This window comes from Papio anubis, chromosome 15, assembly GCF_008728515.1.
Source record: "Papio anubis isolate 15944 chromosome 15, Panubis1.0, whole genome shotgun sequence".
Taxonomy (NCBI): Eukaryota; Metazoa; Chordata; class Mammalia; order Primates; family Cercopithecidae; genus Papio; species Papio anubis.
The window spans coordinates 14,412,048-14,437,728 of NC_044990.1; the positions used below are offsets into that span (position 1 = coordinate 14,412,048).

A 25,681-nucleotide genomic window follows, 5' to 3' on the forward strand; every position below is an offset into this window, starting at 1 on the left:
GGAAGAAGAAAGACTCAAGAGAACTTGTTAAGTAAGAAAAAAGGGGACTCCAATGAAGATGTCGTAATTTTGTAACTTAGTAGGTGGGTCCCGCAGAATTGTATAAAAGGAGAGCCTCACCAGACTAAGGAATGGGATAATCAGGAAGAATCAGGAAGTAGGAAGAGGACAAAAGGGAAAGTGTTCCTAATAGAAACTTTTCCTTAATGAGAGCTCTATTTACAGATAAGCAGGTAAAACTGAGTTATGTGTCATATATGTGTTTGCAATCTGAAAATTATGCATACTGTTCAGATTTACTTATTTTGTTTGTGTATAACTCAGTTCACATTTATCTTTACTTCTCTACCTATACCTACAAAATTCCATGTTTTAGGACTTCCTCAAGGCGTTCAACCTACCTGTTTCTCGGTGGGTCTTAGCTGGAAAGAAAAATCAATGCTAAGTGCATGATGTTAGTTCAATAAATAGCAAAACAATTTTTACAATAAGTAAGAATCCATATAACAATTAAAATTTAACACTCTTTAACTTAATTTTCATTTCTACTTTAACAATTCCAGGTAAAGAAATACTAATTATAATTATTTTATGAGACAATTGACTTTTGATATATACAAGTTTTATTAATAATTTATCAGTACCCTAAAAGACCACACAATGTAAATCATTATTTTATTTACAGCTTCAACCGTTACATTTTGGGTTCACAAATACAGAAAATAAATACACAAAACCATTTTGGAGAAACAGTTTGACAGTAAAACTAAACTTACTCCTACCCGATTACTCAGCAATCCTATATCTAGCTATAGACCCTCCAAAAACTGGCTGCTAACCTCCATCAAAAGACATGTGCAAGAATCTTCTAAGCAACTTTATTCATAATAACCTGAAACTGTTAACAACCCAAATATCCATCAACAGGAGAACTGATAAATTGTGGTAGGTTAATACAGGGGAATACTATTCAGCAAAAAAAAAAGAACAAACTACTGATACATACAAGGTTGAATCTTGCAGACATTATGTTGATCAAAAAAAGCAAAAACAGAAAATATGTAGTATATAACTCAATTTATCAAAAATTCAAGAATAAAAAGTAATCGATGATAAACATCAAAATAATTATTAACTTGACAGGGTGATGGGGCTAGGTAGGGGGAATAATTGGCTGGGGAGGTACACAAGGTTACCACTGTCTATGTATTCTCTCATGTAACCACCACCCAGACCAAGATATGGAACCTTCCAGTTGCATTCCAAAGTCCTCTGTCTTAATCTAGGTGGTGGTTAGAAGAACTGAAAAAATGTATAAACATACATATATACATTCATCAAGCTATACACTTAAGATTAGTGTACGTTATACACTTTTATCTTAAACCTTAAAAAATGAGAAATTTGAATAAATAAATAAAAGTGAATGCACATAATAAGCTTAACTGCAAGATACTAAAATCAGTGATTTCTTAATAACATTAAGAAAGAATATTATTTAAATACAAGCAACTCTATATTTTCATGTTATTCTACCAAAGTGTTGTCTTCCAATGGATGCATTTGTATTTGTAAAACATCAAAGGTTTTGTTAGCCACATTTGTTTTAAAAAATCTAGTGGTTTAAGCCTATTACCTATGCTAGCTTTGTATGAAATACGTAAGACTCATGATACCACTGTGTATTTAAGTAAAAAGTTACTATCATGTATTGATTCTAAGATGCACACCATTTTCATATCACAGCACTCCCAAATCATAATATGTCTTACAATCAATCAATCATAGAGCATAGTTTAATTGATAGCATATTTTACTTATTAATAGTACATAAAATAATGGAGCTTCTACTAATGGATAATATACGTTTAATGAAGTTAGACTGACATTTCCAAAGTTTTAGTCTTTTTCCATATACATTATACATGCTCATGAGCTCATGTGTTCGATGTTAACTCATTATGTGTTTGTTTACTGGAAAGTACAACAGATAATACAAAGCAATTGATATCTTGTAATACAAATTAAAGTTTTAATTATTATATTTTAAAAGGATTCACAAACCCCAAAGCATATAAGAATCGGACAGGGAATAGATGAGTGACACAAGCCTTGGCAGTGCCCAGGTCACGAGAGTGGTGGGCGTTACAAAAGGGCAGTTGTGCAGGAATGCTGATGTGGTACTGCCTGATCTGCTAATTTTTTAAAAGAAGCCAACAAATCCAATTTGTTGTGTACCATTTACTGACCTGTAAATTTGGGCTCAAATAAAAATCACGTCTGGGAGCTGCATCTAGCCCATGGGATGCCAGTGTGTGACTTTGGGCGGAATGTAAGCTCTTTGAGGGCAGAAATCTTTATCTGTTTCATTTGACCAGTATCATTAATACCTAGAATGGAATCTAGTATGTAGTAGGTACTCAACAAATACATGTTTTGTGAACAAAGTTAACATTAAATCTCTCTGACCCTTGCAGACCAATGTATAGAGAAATCGATACGTGTAGAATTTTTTTAAATGACATTTCTGGATAATATAGAAGGAATTCATCTCATAGTTCCAGTAGGGTTTTGTTGTTGTTGTTGTTGTTGTTGTTTTTAGCTTCATATATTTGGAAATTTTTAAGGGAAAATTTCTATATGGCAGAAAACCTTTTCATGCTGTTGACAAGTTAATTCTTTTTTTTTTTTTTTAATACTTTAAGTTCTAGGGTACATGTGCATAACGTGCAGGTTTGTTACATATGTATACTTGTGCCATGTTGGCGTGCTGCACCCATCAACTCCTCATTTACATCAGGTGTAACTCCCAATGCAATCCCTCCCCCTACCCCCCTCCCCGTGATAGGCCCCGGTGTGTGATGTTCCCCTTCCCGAGTCCAAGTGATCTCATTGTTCAGTTCCCACCTATGAGTGAGAACATGTGGTGTTTGGTTTTCTGTTCTTGTGATAGTTTGCTGAGAATGATGGTTTCCAGCTGCATCCATGTCCCTACAAAGGACACAAACTCATCCTTTTTTATGGCTGCATAGTATTCCATGGTGTATATGTGCCACATTTTCTTCATCCAGTCTGTCACTGATGGACATTTGGGTTGATTCCAAGTCTTTGCTATTGTGAATAGTGCCGCAATAAACATACATGTGCATGTGTCTTTATAGCAGCATGATTTATAATCCTTTGGGTATATACCCAGTAATGGGATGGCTGGGTCATATGGTACATCTAGTTCTAGATCCTTGAGGAATCGCCATACTGTTTTCCATAATGGTTGAACTAGTTTACAATCCCACCAACAGTGTAAAAGTGTTCCTATTTCTCCACATCCTCTCCAGCACCTGTTGTTTCCTGACTTTTTAATGATTGCCATTCTAACTGGTGTGAGATGGTATCTCATTGTGGTTTTGATTTGCATTTCTCTGATGGCCAGTGATGATGAGCATTTTTTCATGTGTCTGTTGGCTGCATAAATGTCTTCTTTTGAGAAGTGTCTGTTCGTATCCTTTGCCCACTTTTTGATGGGGTTGTTTGTTTTTTTCTTGTAAATTTGTTTGAGTTCTTTCTAGGTTCTGGATATTAGCCTTTTGTCTGATGAGTAGATTGCAAAAATTTTCTCCCATTCTGTAGGTTGCCTGTTCACTCTGATGATAGTTTCTTTTGCTGTGCAGAAGCTCTTTAGTTTAATTAGATCCCATTTGTCTATTTTGGCTTTTGTTGCCATTGCTTTTGGTGTTTTAGACATGAAGTCCTTGCCCATGCCTATGTCCTGAATGGTATTACCTAGGTTTTCTTCTAGGGTTTTCATGGCATTATGTCTAACATTTAAGTCTCTAATCCATCTTGAATTAATTTTCGTATAAGGAGTAAGGAAAGGATCCAGTTTCAGCTTTCTATTTATGGCTAGCCAATTTTCCCAGCACCATTTATTAAATAGGGAATCCTTTCCCCATTTCTTGTTTTTCTCAGGTTTATCAAAGATCAGATGGCTGTAGATGTGTGGTATTATTTCTGAGGACTCTGTTCTGTTGCATTGGTCTATATCTCTGTTTTGGTACCAGTACTATGTTGTTTTGGTTACTGTAGAATTGTAGTATAGTTTGAAGTCAGGTAGCGTGATGCCTCCAGCTTTGTTCTTTTCACTTAGGATTGTCTTGGAGATGCGGGCTCTTTTTTGGTTCCATATGAACTTTAAAGCAGTTTTTTCCAATTCTGTGAAGAAACTCATTGGTAGCTTGATGGGGATGGCATTGAATCTATAAAGTACCTTGGGCAGTATGGCCATTTTCATGATATTGATTCTTCCTATCCATGAGCATGGTATGTTCTTCCATTTGTTTATGTCCTCTTTTATTTCACTGAGCAGTGGTTTGTAGTTCTCCTTGAAGAGGTCCTTCACATCCCTTGTAAGTTGGATTCCTAGGTATTTTATTCTCTTTGAAGCATTGTGAATGGAAGTTCATTCATGATTTGGCTCTCTGTTTGTCTGTTACTGGTGTATAAGAATGCTTGTGATTTTTGCACATTAATTTTGTATCCTGAGACTTTGCTGAAGTTTCTTATCAGCTTAAGGAGATTTTGGGCTGAGACAATGGGGTTTTCTAAATATACAATCATGTCATCTGCAAACAGGGACAATTTGACTTCTTCTTTTCCTAACTGAATACCCTTGATTTCTTTCTCTTGCCTGATTGCCCTAGCCAGAACTTCCAACACTATGTTGAACAGGAGTGGTGAGAGAGGGCATCCCTGTCTTGTGCCAGTTTTCAAAGGGAATTTTTCCAGTTTTTGCCCGTTCAATATGATATTGGCTGTGGGTTTGTCATAAATAGCTCTTATGATTTTGAGATAGGTTCCATCAATACCGAATTTATTGAGAGTTTTTAGCATGAAGTGCTGTTGAATTTTGTCAAAGGCCTATTCTGCATCTGTTGAGATGATCATGTGGTTTTTGTCTTTGGTTCTGTTTATATGCTGAAATACATTTATTCATTTGCGTATGTTGAACCAGCCTTGCATCCCAGGGATGAAGCCAACTTGATCATGGTGGATAAGCTTTTTGATGTGCTGCTGGATCCAGTTTGCCAGTATTTTATTGAGGATTTTTGCATCGATGTTCGTCAGGGATATTGGTCTAAAATTCTCTTTTTTTGTTGTGTCTCTGCCAGGCTTTGGTATCAGGATGATGTTGGCCTCATAAAATGAGTTAGGGAGGATTCTCTCTTTTTCTATTGATTGGAATAGTCTCAGAAGGAATGGTACCAGCTCCTCCTTGTACCTCTGGTAGAATTCAGCTGTGAATCCATCTGGTCCTGGACTTTTTTTGGTTGGTAGGCTATTAATTATTGCCTCAATTTCAGAGCCTGTTATTGGTCTATTCAGGGATTCAGCTTTTTCCTGGTTTAGTCTTGGGAGAGTGTAAGTGTCCAGGAAATTATCAATTTCTTCTAGATTTTCTAGTTTATTTGCGTAGAGGTGTTTATAGTATTCTCTGATAGTAGTTTGTATTTCTGTGGGGTCGGTGGTGATATCCCCTTTCTCATTTTTTATTGCGTCTATTTGATTCTTCTCTTTTTTTCTTTATTAGTCTTGCTAGCAGTCTATCAATTTTGTTGGTCTTTTCAAAAAACCAACTCCTGGATTCATTGATTTTTTTGGAGGGTTTTTTGTGTCTCTATCTCCTTCAGTTCTGCTCTGATCTTAGTTATTTCTTGCCTTCTGCTAGCTTTTGAATGTGTTTGCCCTTGCTTCTCTAGTTCTTTTAATTGTGATGTTAGAGTGTCAATTTTAGATCTTTCCAGCTTTCTCTTGTGGGCATTTAGTGCTATAAATTTCCCTTTACACACTGCTTTAAATGTGTCCCAGAGATTCTGGTATGTTGTATCTTTGTTCTCATTGGTTTCAAAGAACATCTTTATTTCTGCCTTCATTTTGTTGTGTACCCAGTAGTCATTCAGAAGCAGGTTATTCAGTTTCCATGTAGTTGAGCGGTTTTGATTAAGTTTCTTAATCCTGAGTTCTAGTTTGATTGCACTGTGGTCTGAGAGACAGTTTGTTATAATTTGTGTTCTTGTACATTTGCTGAGGAGTGCTTTACTTCCAATTATGTGGTCAATTTTGGAATAAGTGTGATGTGGTGCTGAGAAGAATGTATATTCTGTTGATTTGGGGTGGAGAGTTCTGTAGATGTCTATTAGGTCTGCTTGCTGCAGAGATGAGTTCAATTCCTGGATATCCTTGTTAACTTTCTGTCTCATTGATCTGTCTAATGTTGACAGTGGGATATTGAAGTCTCCCATTATTATTGTATGGGAGTCTAAGTGTCTTTGTAAGTCTCTGAGGACTTGCTTTATGAATCTGGGTGCTCCTGTATTGGGTGCATATATATTTAGGATAGTTAGCTCTTCCTGTTGAATTGATCCCTTTACCATTATGTAATGGCCTTCTTTGTCTCTTTTGATCTTTGATGTTTTAAAGTCTGTTTTATCAGAGACTAGGATTGCAACCCCTGCTTTTTTCTGTTCTCCATTTGCTTGGTAGATCTTCCTCCATCCCTTTATTTTGAGCCTATGTATGTCTCTGCGTGTGAGATGGGTCTCCTGAATACAGCAGACTGAGGCGTCTTGACTCTTTATCCAGTTTGCCAGTCTGTGTCTTTTAATTGGACCATTTAGTCCTTTTATATTTAAGGTTAATATTGTTATGTATGAACTTGATCCTGCCATTATGATATTAACTGGAAATTTTGCTCATTAATTGATGCAGTTTCTTCCTAGCCTCGATGGTCTTTACATTTTGGCATGTTTTTGCAATGGCTGGTACCGGTTGTTCCTTTCCATGTTTAATGCTTCCTTCAGGGTCTCTTGTAAGGCAGGCCTGGTGGTGACAAAATCTCTAAGCATTTGCTTATCTGTAAAGGATTTTATTTCTCCTTCACTTATGAAACTTAGTTTGGCTGGATATGAAATTCTGGGTTGAAAATTCTTTTCTTTAAGAATGTTGAATATTGGCCCCCACTCTCTTCTGGCTTGGAGAGTTTCTGCCGAGAGATCTGCTGTTAGCCTGATGGGCTTCCCTTTGTGGGTAACCCGACCTTTCTCTCTGGCTGCCCTTAAGATTTTTTCCTTCATTTCAACTTTGGTGAATCTGGCAATTATGTCTTGGAGTTGCTATTCTCGAGGAGTATCTTTGTGGCGTTCTCTGTATTTCCTGAATTTGAATGTTGGCCTGCCCCACTAGGTTGGGGAAGTTCTCCTGGATGATATCCTGAAGAGTGTTTTCCAACTTGGTTCCATTTTCCCCCTCACTTTCAGGCACCCCAATCAGACGTAGATTTGGTCTTTTTACATAATCCCATACTTCTTCTTACTTAATCTTCAAACCTGAACTCTGTCCTTTTTCCTAAGAATCTATTCCTCTTCTCCTCTGTCACTCATCTGGGCTCTCAGGGCAGCCTGGGCTTGCCTCCCCTGTGGTCCTGCTCCCTACCATGTGCACTGACACACTCATTGTCTTCATTTTGGGGGCTGCTAACTTCCTGAGGGCAGTCTGGTATCTGACTTTGTATCCCTTGGCATAGAGTAAGCATTCAACAAATGTCTGTTAATTGTTTTTGTGGTATTGAATTGTAAAAGTAAAAAATTCGGAAGTACTTTTCTTTCTCTAGACTACGTTTCAGTTTTATACAAATGCCCTACTTATATATTCAGCAAATATTTTTAGAGCCTCTATTAAGACTAAGTCACAGTCCTGACCTGCAGAGATTCACTCTGAACAGACAGACATACATAAATAATTGTGTGTTAAAATCTATAGTAATGGAGAAAAATGTGCTGTGAGAATATGCAGGGCATTCATGATGATTTAGGGAGTCTGGGAGGTGAAGGATTTAGATCCCTGCCCAAGGTTAGCATTCGGGGAGGATTTTCTCCTACATAGGGAGTAGCTCTCAGAACAACTACTTCATTGTAACAATTCATGGGTTGCAGAATGGGTTCTGCGTGTCACCAGGCAACCCTCCCATGCACAGGACCTGCACACTTGACAAGAAAGTCATTGATGACTCCCTGAAAGTGGGAAAGGACAGAAAATCTTACATGGGGAGCAGGTGAAGAAAGATAGTAGGCGTTCACTTCCCCCTCAAATGTTTTGGTAATGATAAGAAGTAGAACTTAAAGGAGATAGCATGCTTTTCAGGATCAGAAAGATCTGTACATTTTTAAATCAGAGGGTAAGGAATTACTGGAAGGCAGGATTACTAGATAGCTAAAAGGTAAATACTGGACTGAGATCCTTTGGGTCATGAAGGCATGTAAAGTAGATCACAAGGAAGAGGGAGTCAGTATAGTCTCAAAAGAAATAAACGTTCGGTGTTGAGAACTGACTGTCTTAATGAAAGGATAAAGTTAGTTACAATCTCGTCTTTATCCTGATGCCTGATTGGGGAGCTCTTTTAAATATACATGCATATGTACTCTGCCTTAATCCAAAAAGGTCAGAGTTGGGACTCACTGAAGATAACTGCACAGAAGATTTCTAGAAATTTTATCCATTTCATAACATTTTCTAGAACATGTTAATACTTTCCTTTAAGAAACAAAACTAGAGTCAAGCAAAGCATGTTTGTTGACTCATTCCTTCAATAAACATTTAAAGGCTGCCTACTAAGTGCAAGACACTGATCTAGAGATTAAAACATGTTTAATTTTACCCCTGACTCCTCACTCCCACTTGAGTCCTTTTTCTGGGAAGTAAAAACAGGAGTAGCAGTATCTGTTGTTAGAGAGACATTTAGCTGTTAATGATATATGAAGCTAGGTATTAGACATTTGCTAACCAGGGCAGCATTAACAATAAAATTACCACTTTTTTTCCCAAATAATACTCAAGAGTTTGTTATTAAAAATGTGAACCTAACCAGAAATGGTCTGTTCCCCTTTTATAATCATAAATCTTGCATTGGGGAAAAAAAGTAGGATGTAAATGCATCATATGTGAATAAAATTTAGTTAAATAGTCACACTTTACTTATGAGTGGACACCATGCAAATAAATGTATACATAAAAATTGGACAGCACTTAAAGAGATTTAATAATTCATCCCATTGCCTCTGCAGATAAAAGAACCAAAGTCCCATTTACGCGATGGCTAAAATATGGCAGATAATGATGCATTCACCTTTAATATTGCTAATAAATTTGCAGGTTCACATTTTTATTGATAAATATTTTCTTGAAATGCAGTGTAGGAGGGCAGATTTTCAAATTTAAGTACTTTATAAATTAGAATTGTAGATAGCAATGAGATTAGTGGTGGTGCTATGTCAGGAGCCATCTACCAACTTACCTGTGCTTCTACAAGCACCTAGCTATGATTTTCATATTTCACTTTTATGTGCAACCAAATTGCATACAATTTAGGGAAAAAATTAGCATGGTAGCAGAGTAACGATCATAGTAATATCATGCTTCTCCTTGTTGACATAAATTACATATATTTCAGAAAAATATTTTTGTTAGTCTAGCTTAATATATTGAAAGATTTTGCCTATAGAATTTATGTATAGAGGAAATACTTACGTTTCTTTCAAGATTATCTCTTTGACACACACAAGAAAGGTATATTGTACAGTCCAGACAGTTTGAGGGCTAAAATTATTTTTATTCATTGGAAGCTATAAAATCTCATTTCCAGCTACATAGGCTTTAATGAAATAGTGTGTAGCTCAGGATACAGAAAGATTTCTTCCTTTTTTGGATTTCAGGGAAAAAATTTGAGAAAATGAATTTATACCTTAAAAATAATATTCCAGAATTCATCTTAAAACAGCATAGAAAGCTAAAATATATTTTTGTAACGAAAGTTTTGTTATATTTAATTACTCTATAAAATCTTGGTGTTCTTTCTACTGATTGTCCTCTGAATTAATTGGAACCTATAACTTTCTGAATTTTATTTTGTATAATTGGTAGGCTTTATGTCTCGTTCTTTTTTTCCCTGTTAAGATTCCAGAAACTTATTTCATTAGAGACTCCCATACGTTCCTTCTTACAAAGGACTTTATTAAGGTATATGTGCTGTATTTAGTGTGGAAAGTGTTCTTTGGTCTTTAGCTGCATGCATGTATTCACAGGTTAGCTTTTCCACATTTAACCCCAGCTTCTGGAAATAAGAATAGTGACTGGGTTAACTGAAGCATGTTTGGAAGGAGAAGCAAAGCTTGTCTACAAAATACTAACACTTGGATGATTCTGCACCCTGAGAAAAGGGCACCCATTGAATTTTCTGGACTTTTTTTCATGGCTGACTTGGGATACACTTGCATTGTCAAAGAGTGTGTTGGCCTCTCTCTTTGATGCATATTGATTATGACAATCACCCTCCTTCCCCTGCAGGCCATGGAGGCACAGATACAGAACTTTGGACAGACGCCATCTCAGTTGCTTATTGAGCCACATCCGCCTCGGAGCTCTGCCATGCACCTGGTAAGACATATCAGCATGTTGAGGTTTTTTTTTCTTTCCTTTATACCTGGGAATAGAGCAAATAAAATAGTGATTTTAACAGCATATTTTAAAAGGTTTCTCGATTTATTGGTTAACTCTTCAGCCTAAGTACAAACTAATACCCTAGGGAGAAACCGAGAAGGGAGTGTAAATCTACCTTTAAGCCTTACTTAAGCGATCCCACTTTTGGATTCAAAAAAATAGCCATCTTCTCTATGTATGCCTCTACATAAACTCATTCATGCACACACAGGCATAGAGACACACACTGACACCAGAATTAGACTGTATTTGTAAATTACAGTGAAAAATATATTGCAGACACAATATGATATTGCCAAATTTCAGGGCAAGATACAGTAGTATCTTGTAGTTCATTTGAAGAAAAGGAAAGAAATATAAAGGTAATTTATGGTTATTGCAGAGAGGTTGTTGAACAGAGTGGTTAAGAGTAAGGGCCCCAGAGCCAGACAGGCCAAACACCATCTCTGCACTAGCTAGTAAATGACTTGGGCAAGGTATTTAACCTCTCTGTGTTTGCATTTCAGCATCTATAAAATAGAGGTAAAAATAGTACCTACTACTGAGAATTGAATGATTCAATACTGTATAGCACTTAGACCAGCAACTGTCATACAATAAGTTCTTAATAAATGTTAGCTGACATCATCATAATTAGCTACTGGTTAAACCTCTTATTCCCCCTTTTCTAAGGGAATCATATTCTTTTCACTTTAATCTGAAATAAAAGTCCATTTCCATTTAAAAAGTTTCTTTACAGATTATTAGCAAATAGTAAACATTTTCTTCTTTAAGTAATTTGGAAAAGGTAAAATTTTTATGAGCAATTTCTTTAGAATTTATTTTTAAACTGATTTTTCACTATTTTTTTACTGAAGTAAAAAATACTTGAAGGTAAAAATGTGTTCACAAGATGAACTTCAAGACAAGTACTCTAATTTTAGAGTAAAGAGCTCTGGAATATGGTCCATAATGTGTGTGTAAACAAATGTATAAGCTGTTATTTCGTGATGGAAGTATTAATCACACCTTTCATTTACTCTGTCATTTAACGAATTTTTATTGAGCCCTTTCTGTGTGTCAGATCTGATGCTAAGCGCTGGAGATATGGTCACAAATACTTTCTGTAACCTTTCAAGAAATCAGTAGTCAAACTTTTGGGAAACACATAAATGCTTTTTTTTTTTTTTTTTAAGACAGAGTCTCACTCTGTCACCCAGGCTGGAGTGCAGTGACGCAATCTCAGCTTACTGCAACCTTCGCCTCCCAAGTTCAAGCAATTGTCCTGCCTCAGCTTCCTGAGTAACTTGGATTACAGGTGCGCACCACCACCCCTGGCTAATTTTTGTATTTTTAGTAAAGACAGGGTTTCACCATGTTGGTCAGGCTGGTCTCGAACTCCTGATCTTGTGATCTGCCCGCCTCGGCCTCCCAAAATGCTGGGATTGCAGGTATGAGCCATTGAGCCTGACCTAAATGCATTTGTTTTAAACCTTTTTTTAAGATAAGGTCTCACTCTGTTACACAGGCTAGAATATAGTGGCATGATCATGGCCCACTGCAGCCTCAAACTCCTGGGCTCACACGATCTTTCTTCCCCAGCCTTCTTAGTAGCTGGGACTACAGGTGTGTGCCACCATGTCCGGCTAAATTTTTTAAATTTTTTGTAGAGATTGGGTTTCACTATGTTTCCCAGGCTGGTCTTGAACTCCTGGGGACCCTCAGTCTCCCAAAGTGCTGGGAATACAGGCATAAGCCGCCATGCCTGGTGTGTGTTTAAACTCTTTTTTTTTTTTTTTTAAACCTTCCTACAACAGCTCAGCCAAACAGCTTTGTCCCCCTTGGTTAGTCACTAATGAACTCTTTTGACTGCAGTTGGTCCTTCTGTATGACTAAACAGAAAGGTTTGCACCAAGCTCAGGCTGTCGCTGTATAAACCCTCAGCCACATTGTAGACACAGAGATGTGGCCTTGGAGCCTCACCATTTTTAATAAACTGTCCAGGAGGATATCTCTAACACTTTATTTTATGAAATGCTTTGGCAGAAGAGTTTTATTCCCGTGTTAGTTTTCTGTGTTTAATAATAATAATAAAAATATTTATCCTGGAGATATGCCCAGTCAGAATTCATTACTTTCCTAGGGGAAGTTGTTAGAGACTGAATTGGCATGAAACTGTTTATAAGAAAATCTAAGCTTTCTAAGTTCATCTAGCAGAGAATTCATATATACTGCAAACCATCATGAAACATGTATGAAAGCTAAATCATGGTTATTTCCAACCTCCCTACTTTATGTTTTTAATATGGTGGTATTTGTAGTGTTTTGTAGGACTTATAGTATCCACTTTCTGTCAAGTCATATGCTAGATGTTTACAAAACAGAGGCTAAAAACAGAAATAAGAAAGCACATGGACACACAAGGGGGAACAACACCCACTGGGGCCTGTCGTGGGGGTGGGGGTGGCAGGAGGGGAGCATCAAGAAGAATAGCTAATATATGCAGGGCTTACTACCTAGGTGATGGGTTGATCTGTGCAGCAAACCACCATCACTCATGTTTACCTATGTAACAACCTGCATGTCCTGCACATGTATCCTGGAACTTAAAATAATTTTTAAAAAAAGAAGAAGAAAAAGCATTGGCCCTCCATAAGCTCCCAGCCTAGAAGGGAGAAACAAGGCTTCAACCAGAAACAGTCAGTGCCAGAGCAGAACCTGGGAGCACTGCCAGGGAAGCGCTCGGCCGCTTTGTGGAGGCTATTGTATTTTAATTATTTAGACTGTAGTCATGACCTCAGATCAACCACATAGAAATGAAAGTATTAGTCAATTCACTTTATATTTCATGTAAAAAATGTGAGTCACTGATTTGACTGACTTTCCCACCAAACTGATTTTTAAGCTGCATTGAATAACTGTGTTACATCGTGTGGGTGTGTCTGTGAGCTAACTTTTCACATTGCATTGTGGCGATACTTGAATTGAGGCTGGTCTTTAATGATTCTGTGTCCCTGTATTACTGACTTCACATAATTCTTATTCTCTAGTCTCTGTGCCATCCCCAAGTCAAAGCTGCTCGATTTGGGGCAGACATTCACCAGTATGAAAGTTTAGGTAGGATGGGCGCAGTAGCTCACGCCTGTAATCCCAGCACTTTGGGAGGCCGATGCGGGCGGATCACGAGGTCAGGAGATCCAGACCATCCTGGCTAACACGGTGAAACCCCATCTGTACTGAAAATACAAAAAATTAGCCAGGCGTGGTGGCGGGCACCTGTAGTCCCAGCTACTCGGGAGGCTGAGGCAGGAGAATGGCGGGAACCCGGGAGGCGGAGTTTGCAGTGAGCCGAGATCCTGCCACTGCACTCCAGCCTGGGGGACAGAACGAGACCCTGTCTCAAAAGAAAAACAAAGTGTAGGTAGCCTTTCTTCCTTGTGTGTGCTCATGCTAGCCTTGTCTGTTTAACCTCATTCTCCCTAGGCCTTTCACTAACTGTGTTATTCCTTTTTGTCTTCCTCTGTTCTCTTCCCTTTCTATTCAACAGTGTTTCCTTCCACAGAGTCCGCTCATGTTTAAAGATCAGATGCAACAGGATGTGATAATGGTGCTGAAGTTTCCTTCAAATTCTCCAGTAACCCATGTGGCAGCCAACACCCTGCCCCACTTGACCATCCCCGCAGTGGTGACAGTGACTTGCAGCCGACTGTTTGCAGTGAATAGATGGCACAACACAGTAGGTATGTGTGCCTGAGCAAATCGCTTACTAAAGATTTCTTAAAAGCTACAATGAAGGTAAAAAAGTGTGCTGGGATTAGCTCATATTCCACATTATCTACAAAAAACAGCAGACTAAATAACTAATTGTCAAACCCAACTGAGTGACTCCTATCTGTCTTCTTCATTTCTGCTGTATGTTAGTGCCTCATAGGATGCTTGGATTATAGTTAAGTACTCAATAAATATTTGACAAATTGAAGCAGTTCTACCAATAATTCAGGTTCTCCTACTCTATTCTGCTATTGCCTAACTGCAAAAAAATGCACCCCACTTTTTTCCTATATCAAACAGAAGTGAGTTTGAATGTGGGTTTCTGTATGCTGGCTTCAAATCCTCTTTTCTCTTTATCAGTAATTTACAAGCAAATATTTGAATGACTATTATGTGTCAAGTAGTCCTAAGCACTGTATATACAGCAATAAACAAAACAAGCACCAGCTCTATTTTTGCAGAGCTAGAATCTTTGCAAAAAGACAAAATCTAAATTCTCCAGTGATTTCATATTTCACATGTGTTTCTTCAAAGTCACTCCTGAAAGTACCAGCCAATACATCTTGAAGCGACACAATGCTGTGGCAAACATTTAGACATATTGCAGGAGTTCAAGACCAGCCTGGCCAAGATGGTGAAACCCCATCTCTACTAAAACTACAAAAATCAGCCCAGCACAGTGGCAGGCACCTGTAATCCCAGCTACTCGGGAGGCTGAGGTGGGAGAATCGCTTAAACCCAGGTGGCAGAGGTTTCAGTGAGCTGAGATCACGCCACTGTACTCCAGCCTGGGCAATAGAGTGAGACTTCATCTTGGGGGAAAAAAAAAAAAAAAAAAAAAAACATTTAGACATATTGATCCTTAACCAGGGCAGAAGTGGATATGACCAAAAGATTTAGTTGGCCCAATTCACCACTTGAGATCTCCCAGGAAGCCGAGGACTACCCCAGTCTCCAGAGTTGAGTAACTGAGTCATGCCGAAATAACCTGAATCTTTGTATTCCACTGACCTCTACATTGCTTTAAAAAATACAGTGATGTGTACCATAGCTTTATCTCCTAAGAGTTTCTAAGTGCACTTATTTTAAGGTTATTGGTGATATTATCAACATAAGGTAATGCTACTTCCATTCAATCAGAGATAGGCAGCAAATATCTTAAGAAAAATTTAGGACTATATTATTATCAGGAGACAGCCTCTAGAAATGTTTTGCATTGAGAAAAACTATAAAGGACTAAAGTTTTATTTAAAATTGTTCAAAAGTGTTGTATATATTATATAATCACGTGTGGAAAACTATGACTAGTGAACTTCATCAAGCCCTAAACATTAATCCTCTGAAAGTAGCTTTTAGTGAGATTAAGATTTTAGGTGTGGCCCAATTTTACACCTTCAATTTACTTGTCATGTGTTGAAAAAAAGGCCCCCTTGGATGGCAGCCCCAGCTTCCTCTGTCCTGCCCCAGGTGAGCCCAGGCTCATTCCCATCCCTGCTTGGAAGCATAGCCCTTTCATTGATTTCAGGCTGATTGATTGCTCAGTAACCTTCGCTTTTTGATGGGTTCAATAAATGTTACAATCTTCTATTTATCCAGCTTTTTCTCCTCATTAGAACAGAAACAAAACTCTTTCCAGCCTTCTACATCCTAAGTGGAAACCTGAAGTCCCTGTTGTGATTGTTTTGTAAAGCTGTCTACAGAGACGCATAGTATAACTGAATCAGAGAAATTTACCAAATAATTTTTAAGCAAATATGCGTTTTGTAAAATCATCATCAAACACTGCCCATTAGGAAATTCCTTCTTTCTGAGAATTTCATGTTTTTCTCTCTTTAATCTTTAGGCCTCAGAGGAGCTCCAGGATACTCCTTGGATCAAGCCCACCATCTTCCCATTGAAATGGATCCATTAATTGGTATGTTAATAAAAAAGAATACATTTTCATGGATACTATCCACACATTCATATATAGTTATTTTTCATAAGATAGTTAAATATTTTTTTACCACAAGATTAATTTGCTAATAATATCAAATTATCATCAAGGAGCTGTATAAATCATAATATGACCTCTAAGAACTTTTTGGTATTAAAGCAACTGTTTCTTGATATTTTTGGAGGTCATTTAAGTTGGTTATAAATAAGACAAATAATTCCAAACTGTATTTTCTTTCAGCCTAAAATGTTCTCTAACAGCTTAGTATTATTTAAAATATAAGGATTCAAAAAGATTTTTAAAGGCTGGGGGAGGGATACATTAGGAGGAATACTTAATGTAAATGATGAGTTGATGGGTGCAGCAAACCAACATGGCACATATATACCTATGTAACAAACCTGCATATTGTGCACATGTACCCCAGAACTTAAATTTAAAAAAAATAAAAATAAAAAAAAAAAGGCCGGGCACAGTGGCTCACGCCTGTAATCCCAGCACTTTGGGAGGCCAAGACAGGTGGATCATGAGGTTAGGAGATGGAGACCATCCTGGCTAACACGGTGAAACCCCATCTGTACTAAAAATACAAAAAAATTAGCCGGGCCTGGTGGCGGGCGCCTGTAGTCCCAGCTGCTCGGGAGGCTGAGGCAACAGAATGGCATGAACCTGCGAGGCAGAGCTTGCAGTGAGCCAAGATCGTGCCACTGCACTCCAGCCTGGGTGACAGAGCAAGACTCTGTCTCAAAAAAAAAAAAAAAAGGAAACTAATATTGAAGAGCATCTTTTCTGGCAGTCTTTATCACTGAATTTTTTAAAACTAACATGTTGTAAAGCAAATGTTTCATGTGAATTGCAAACTGATGAGCTATAACTCTTTGCAGCAGACATTCAAAATATTTTTAAATAATCATGTACATATGTATTAGCCATTTGATCCAGAGCTAGCTTCTTAGTCTTTCTAGGCCCTTCCAGTTTCGTATCTGTAAGACAGTTTTTAATAATGTTTGTTCTATATGTATCATTGAATGATTAGTAAGATAAATTAGAGAAAAATTGAAAATGCTACGAAAAGTTATTAAGCTACATATTAAAGTCATGGTGTTTTATTCTTTGATTCTTGTTTTTCGTTTTTTTGTTTTTTTGTTTTGAGATGGAGTCTCACTGTGTCACCCAGGAGGGAGTGCAGTGATGCAATCTCGGGCCACTGCAACCTCCGCCTCCCAGGTTAAACCAATTCCCCCACCTCAGCCTCCCGAGTAGCTGGGATTACAGGGGTGCACAACCACACCTGGCTAATTTTTGTATTTTTAGTAGAGACAGGATTTCACCGTGTTGGCCAGTCTGGTCTTGAACTCCTGACCTCAAGTGATCCACCTGCCCAGCCCTCCCAAAGTGCTGGGATTACAGACATGAGCCACCACGCCCAACCTCTTATTCTTAGATTCAAATTCATCCTTCGTCTTTGAACTTGGAAATAAGATAAGATACAGGCATTTCAATTAGTTACTTATACCCATACACAAAATACCATTTACATTTCTTTGGGAGCTTATAAGGTTTAGGATTAAGAATATTATTAGTCTAGTGTAGCTATTTCTCTTTCCAGCAGACATTGACAATGAAATATACAGCTAGTATGTAACCATGGAAAAATTAATAGGTCTATTCTAATTAGTAAAGGACCAATTGTATAGTTTTCAAGTGGCCTGGGATCTTTGATCTTTTTTTCCTTACTGACTTTTTTGTATAATTTTTTTATTGCTTATGTTTCCTAGTAGTTATTTTTATAGTGTTAGTAGATGTCTACAAATAGTAGTACTTATATTTAACTGGTGTTAGAGAGTGGTGGTGACCTTCTACATCTGCATTTCTGTTTAAGAATTCAGCCCAGGGATTTATCCTGAAAGGATGGCGTGCAGTAAGGGACAGGCTGGCATGCAGACAGGCACTGGGGAAATCAGATGGTGTCTCTGAGTTCCTGACTTTATTCAGATTCAATCCCAGGGCTCTGCACTGATTCTTTGCCTGTCTCTTTCCTCACCAGTCCCTCTCACATCTTTTTTGTTCCTCTCCTCCCCTGCTAGCCCATTCTGGAAAGGCCTTCTGTCTGTTGACAATCCAGGCCTGTAAAGCTGCTGACCTGAAGCTCCCTGTGGGGCTACCTACATAACAACATCACTTGCCCAAATCTCTACCCTCCTTTTTCAGGGGAATTATAAAAATACCATCCGAAAATGACGGACTGGGGCAAATATTAATATATCTCTTCCTTAATAACATACTTTATACAATATTTAGTTCTCATGTGATTCTTATAAACTAATGAACTTGTGTGTAGTGAGCACCTAAAGAATTAAATGCATTAAAATATTGTATTATGTTGTAAATTAATTTTCTTGAATTCCTCATATAGTTTTTATTTATTGGTGGAGGGAGAACTGAAATTTCTAGCAGAATTTTAAAATACATAATATGGTTCATAAATAATCACTGCTACTAAGGAAATCTTTATTCCTCAAGGGAGAATCTTAATAATCTCATAACATTAAAAAAAACTATTTCTGGATAAATGAAGCATGAAAGTATTGTTTTCCTTCTATGAGTGCTTGCAGAAACTCATATGGAATCTTCAAATTTTTTTTCCCATTTATTTTTAGCCAATAATTCTGGTGTAAACAAACGGCAGATCACAGACCTCGTTGACCAGAGTATACAAATCAATGCACATTGTTTTGTGGTCACAGCAGATAATCGCTATATTCTTATCTGTGGATTCTGGGATAAGAGCTTCAGAGTTTATTCTACAGAAACAGGTAATCCTAACTATGAAACACCGTATTCTCTTCAAAATGACTATTGTTAAAACCAAAGCTGAATATGAAATCATACTTGATGTAGGCATTTTTATCATTTGCCAACCTGAGTAGTCAAGATTCAAATTAAATGTTCACATTGTAAGTGAAGTAACTATAACTTCATCTATTCCAAACATTAGCATGATCCCTGAGTTCATAGGACAAATAGGGCTATTTTTCCCTTCCCACAAATTCATATGCAGTGAAAGATCCTGAAACTCCCCTTGGTCTGGCCCAAACCCTGAAGAGAAAAATCATGATCGTGTTATTTAATAAAGTCTTTTCCTTAAAAATCTCAAGTGACATTCTTGTATCAATTTTCAAAAGCAATGCAAGACAGCAACCTGTAGCTAGATTTGAATAACATTGTAACTTTATCAGCCTATAGATGAACTTTTCACAAAACTGGTAAAATAAAATAAAATAAATATGGTAAAATTTTTAAAATCTGATAAAGTTACACTTATTACCATTTGAAGAAAAAGAGTAAATGAAGCAAACCTGTCATTTCTGTGTTGCAGGGAAATTGACTCAGATTGTATTTGGCCACTGGGATGTGGTCACGTGCTTGGCCAGGTCTGAGTCATACATTGGTGGAGACTGCTACATCGTGTCCGGATCTCGAGATGCCACCCTGCTGCTCTGGTACTGGAGTGGGCGGCACCATATCATAGGAGACAACCCTAACAGCAGTGAGTGTTTGTATCAAATTGTCCTTTCAAACTATATAAATATATATTTAAATATATTTTGCCGTTTTGATTTTCCTAATAGTTTTTTCCTAAGGTGTAAGGATTTTAAAACATGAAAGCTTAAGTGGCCAGAATCTGTACTGGAACATAGCTATGTTCAAAGTGTTAAAATGAGCAGTACTATCACCTTCAACAAGGAGAGACTTCCAGATCCCCTCAACAATCCCCTACCCAAGATCCTCTGCTCAGCAGCCCGGTCTCCAAATGTCCCCATCCTTCAGCTTCACCTAGTCCATTAAACCTCATATGATTTCTTTCAGCTGAAAATAATCACTCCCTTCTCTGAATTTTCAGAAATGTTACCTGTGTCTCAGTCAGGGCACTAATTGCTATCTACCATATACTGTAGTAAATTTCTGCGTTTATTCATTTAGCAAACAGTGAGTACCTGCTTCACATGAGGCATTGTTGGGGATGAAAAAACTGAATAAGACCGTTTCCTTGCTTGGGAGGATTCCTCAAGTGATTGTTATTCCACAGTGCACCCTAAGATATACGATAGGAAGAAAGCATCAGGGGAGGCTGGACTCCTTCGTGAAATAATTTTGGAGTACATTGTTTATACTCAAACTTTCTACATAAGCTCTGAAAGTCTTACACAAATAAATTTGTTGATGCTTGTTTAATCCACAGCCTCTCAAGCTTCTTTCTCCAAGGAAACTTTTATTTATGTAAGAGAAGTTTATTATTAGTTCTTGGACTGCTGCCCCAAGAAAACACTGAAGTGGATAATGAGTGTCTGTCTTTCTATCTTAAGTTCCTGTCATAGTGATATACATAATAGGTTTCCAATAAATTAAATGACTGGAGAGCTGGATAAGAGATTGCCTAGAAATAATTACTGCTTTTAATTACTAAGCTTTCAATAGTTCATTCAAATGCATGGCTTTCCTGTAAAATATAGAAAGGTTTCTGTGAAGTGATAATGGCAAGTACACAAACCAGGATTCTTGAGATTGTCACAGCTTACACAGCACTCCAAAATAAACTGAAACATTAATTTGGGGAATACTTATAACCCAACAGAGATAAAAGTTTTTCAGGAAACCTGTGCATCTACAACTAAAATACTGTGAGAGTAGATAAGAAATCTACAAGATGCCATGTTACATTGCTTGGTCTGCTGCTGCCTCTCTGGGCAGTTCCAACCTGTGAGACAACGAGGGGTGGAAACGGAATTGCACCACCACCCTTCATGTCCCACTCCATCCCCCCAACTCTTATGCATTTTGACAGGAATACTACAAAAGTAGGAAATGGCTTTGGTTGGATAAGAACAAAGTCCCCTGCTTTAAAAACTTTTGGGGGGCGGAGCAAGATGGCCGAATAGGAACAGCTCCAGTCTCCAACTCCCGGCACGGGCAATACAGAAGACAGGTGATTTCTGCATTTTCAACTGAGTTACTGGGTTCATCTCACTAGGGAGTGCCTGACAATCGGTGCTGGTCAGCTGCTGCAGCCCGACCAGCCAGAGCTGAAGCAGGGCGAGGCATCGCCAAACCTGGGAGGCACAAGGGGGAAGGGAATCCCTTTTCCTAGCCAGGGAAACTGAGACACACAACACCTGGAAAATCGGGTAACTCCCACCCCAATACTGCGCTCTACCAAGGATCTTAGCAAACGGGCACACCAGGAGACTATATCCCACACCTGGCCGGGAGGGTCCCACGCCCACGGAGCCTCCCTCATTGCTAGCACAGCAGTCTGCGGTCTCGCGGCAAGGCAGCAGCGAGGCTGGGGGAGGGGCACCCGCCATTGCTGAGGCTTAAGTAGATAAACAAAGCCCTGGGAAGATCGAACTGGGTGGAGCTCACAGCAGCTCAAGGAGTCCTGCCTGTCTCTGTAGACTCCACCTCTGGGGACAGGGCACAGCTAAACAACAACAAAAAGCAGCTGAAACCTCTGCAGACGCAAACGACTCTAACAGCTTTGAAGTGAGCAGTGGATCTCCCAACACGGAGGTTGAGATCTGAAAACGGACAGACTACCTGCTCAAGTGGGTCCCTGACACAAGAGTAGCTAACTGGGAGACATCCCCCACTAGGGCAGTCTGACACCCACCTCACACGGTGGGAGTGCACCCCCTGGGGAGGAGGCTTTCCAAGAATCAGACAGATTGCGCTGTTCAGCAATATTCCATCTTCTGCAGCCTCTGCCAAAATTACCCAAACAGAGCAGGGTCTGGAGTGGACCTCAAGAAGCAATCTAACAGACCTGCAGCTAAGGGTCCCACAATTATTAGAAGGAAAACTAACAAACAGGAAGGACACCCACACACCAAAACCCATCAATTATGTCACCATCATCAAGAAAGACCAGAGAGGGCAGATGGAAACCACAGATGGGGAAAAAGCAGGGCTGAGAAAAGCTGGAAATTCTGCAAAATTAGAAGTACATCACCCCTGCAAAGGAATGCAGCTCATGCATGGCAGCGGATCAAAGCTGGATGGAGAATAACTTTGGCCGCGGTGAGAGAGGAGAGCCAGTCATCAAACTTCTCAGAGCTAAAAGGAGAATTCATTACCCAGTGCGAAACTAAAAGTCTTGAAAAAAAGTGGGAGAGGGTAAGTAGCTAGAATAATTAATGCAGAGAAGGCCATAAACAGATAGGACTGAGAGATGAAAACCATGACATAGAAATACACTTGTCAAATACAAAAGCAATGCCGGCTTCGATCCAACTGGAAGCCAGTATCAAAGCGATTGAGGATCAAATGAATGAAATGAAGCCGAGAAGAGAAACCTAAAAGAAAAAGAAAGAAATGAACAAAACCTGCAAAGTATCAGATCATATAAAAAGACCAAATCTACGTCTGATTAGGGTGCACCTGAAAGTGAGAAAATGGAACCAGAAGTTGGAAAACAGCAGGATATCATCAGGAGAACTTCCCCAACCGTAGGAGTCAGGCCAACATTCAAGTCAGAGAATACAGAGCGCCACAAAGGTCTCCTCGAGAATAGCAACTCAAGACCACATAATTACAAGATTCCGCAAAGAGGTTAAAATGAAAGGAAAAATCTTAAAGAGGCAGCCAGAGAGAAAGGTCGGAACACCCACAAAGAGGGGAAGCCCTCAGGCTAACAGCAGATCTCACCAGGCAGAAACTCTCTAAACCAGAAGAGTAGGGGCCAACCTTCAACATTCTTAAAGAAAGAATTTTCAGCAGAATTTCATATCCAGCAAACTAAGTTTCATAGAAGTAGAAGGAAAATAAATCCCAGCACAGATAAGCAAATGCTTAGAGATTTTGTCACCTGGAGCCTGCCTTACAAAGAGACCCTGAAGAGCACTAAACATAGAAAGGAACAAACGGTACCAGCCATTGCAAAAACTTATGCAAAATGTAAGACCATCAAGGAGGCTAGGAAGAAACTGCATCAACTAGCACAGGCAAAATAACCAGTTAATATATGGCAGGATCAAGTTCACATAACAATATTAACCTTAAATGTAAATGGACTAAATGGTCAATTAAAGACACAGACTGCTTGAAACTGGATAAAAGAGTCAAGGCGCTATAGTCATATTCAGGAGACCCATCTCACACGCAGAGACATGCCTTAGACTCAAAATAAAGGGATGGAGGAAGTCTACCAAGCAGATGGAGAACCAAAAGCAGGGTTGCAATACTGAGTCTCCCAATGAAACAGACTTTAAACCATCAAGATCCAAAGAGACAAAGAAGGCCATTTACATATTGGTAGAAGGATCAATTCAACGGGAAGGCTAACTATCCTAAGCTATGTATACTTATTGGGAGCAGATTCATAAAGCAAGTCCTCAGAGACTTACAAAAGACACTTGAGACTCCATACCTGTATCAGTAGGAGACTTCCAACTCCACTATCAACATTAGATAGATCAACTTAGAGACAGAAAGTTAACAAGGATATCCAGGAATTAAGACTCATCTACCTTAAGCAGAACCAATAGACATCCACAAGAACTCACCCCAAATCAACAGAATACCACATCCTACTCAGCACCACATCACACTTATTCCAGAGTGTGTAGTTGGAGTAAAGCCTCCCTCAGCAGAGTAATACAGGAGAACACAAATTATAACAAACTGTCTCTCAGACCACAGTGATCAAACTAGGGCACTCAGGACTAAACAATCAAAACCCGCTCAACTACATGGAAACTGAACAACCTGCTCTAGACCAGCTACTGGAGTACATAGCTTAGAGTAAGAGGCAGAAATAAAGATATTCTTACAGAACCAAGCAGAACAAAATTAACCATACAGAATCTCTAGGACACATTTAAAGCAGTGTGTAAAGGGAAATTTATAGCATAAAATGCCCACAAGACCAAAGCATGGAAAGATCTAAAATTTACACTCTAACATCACCACAATTAAAAAGAACTAGAAGCAAGAGCAAACACATTCCAAAGCTAGCCTTAGAGAGCAAGAAATACTTCAAGATCAGAGCAGAACTGAGATAGAGACACAAAACCCTCAAAATCAATGAATCCAGGTTAGTTTGAAAAGATCAACAAAATTGATAGACTGCCATAGAACTAATAAACAAAAAAGAGAAGAATCAAATGAGCGCAATAAAAATAGAAAGAGGGATATATCTACTACGACCCCACAGGAAATACAAAACTGCATCCAAGAATACTATAAAATACCTCATGGAATAAGCTAGAAAATCTAGAAAAGGAAATAGATAATTTCCTGGACACTTGCTCTCCCAAGACTAAACCAGGAAGGGAAAAAGAAAGCTGAATCCCTGAATAGACCAATATAGGCTCTAGAGAGTGAGGCAATAATTAATAGCCTACCAACCAAAAAAGTCAGGACCAAGATGGATTCACAGCTGAATTCTCACCACCAGAGAGTACAAGGAGAAAGCTATGGTACCATTCCTTCTGAGACTGGTAATCAATAGAAAAAGAATCCTCCTAACTCTCATTTTATAAGAATGAACATCAATCCACAATGCAAAGCTGTAGAGACACAGCAAAAAGAGAATTTAGAATAGTATCCTGATGAGCTTGGTAATTACCAGCTCCTCAATAAAATGCTAATAGAGCCAGAATCCAGCAGCACATCAAAAGCTTATCCACCGCAATCAAGTTGAAGCTACATCCCATAAATGGATACCAAGGCTAGTTCAACATATAAAATCAATAAATGTATTCCAGCATATAAGCAAGAGCCAGGAATAAAAGCCATGATTATCTCTCCAATAGATGCAGAAAGGCCTTTGACAAAATTCAACGGCCTTCATGCTACAAAACTCTCAAAAATTCAGCAGTATTGATGGAACGGCCTCTCAAAATCATACAAGAGCTATTGCAGCCAAACCCACAGTAATATCCCATGCCTGAATGAGGCAAAACTGGAAAAAATTCCCTTTGAAACTGGCACAAGACAGGGATGCCTCCCACACTCCTGTTCAAACATAGTGGTGGAGGATTCTGGCTGGGACAATCAGAGCCAGAGAAAGAAATCAAAGGGTATTCCAGATTTGGAGAAAGAATCAAATTTTCCCTGTTTGCAGATGACATGATTGTATATTTAGAAACCCCATTGTCTCAGCCAAAGATCTCATAAGCTGATGATAAGAAACTTGTAAAAGTCTCAGGATACAAAAATTAGTAATATAAAATCACAAGCATTCATATACACCAGTAACAGACAAAAGAGGCCAAATCTTGAATAGACTTCCATTCACAATTGCTTTAAAAAGAAAATGAAACACTAGAATCCAGCTTGCTAGGGATATGAGACCTCTTCAAGAACTACAAACCACTGCTCAGTGAAATAAAGAGGACACAAACAAAATGGAAAGAACATACCATGCTCATGGATAGGAAGAATCAATAT

At 38.5% G+C, this 25,681-nt stretch overlaps 1 protein-coding gene across 11 annotated transcripts in view; it reads left to right on the forward strand.

Moving 5' to 3' along the window:
• Positions 1-25,681, forward strand: part of NBEA (neurobeachin) — a 739,922-nt gene that overhangs the window by 697,170 nt on the left and 17,071 nt on the right. For 5 of the 11 annotated variants that reach the window (XM_031655705.1, XM_031655708.1, XM_031655712.1 and 2 more), the window contains 6 exons: positions 10,003-10,065; positions 10,393-10,482; positions 14,072-14,264; positions 16,139-16,210; positions 18,892-19,047; positions 19,611-19,781. In XM_031655705.1, coding sequence (XP_031511565.1) covers positions 10,003-10,065; positions 10,393-10,482; positions 14,072-14,264; positions 16,139-16,210; positions 18,892-19,047; positions 19,611-19,781 — 745 coding nt within the window. The remainder of the gene's footprint in view (positions 1-10,002; positions 10,066-10,392; positions 10,483-14,071; positions 14,265-16,138; positions 16,211-18,891; positions 19,048-19,610; positions 19,782-25,681) is intronic. The other 6 variants (XM_031655714.1, XM_031655709.1, XM_031655713.1 and 3 more) reach the window with 3 other exon arrangements.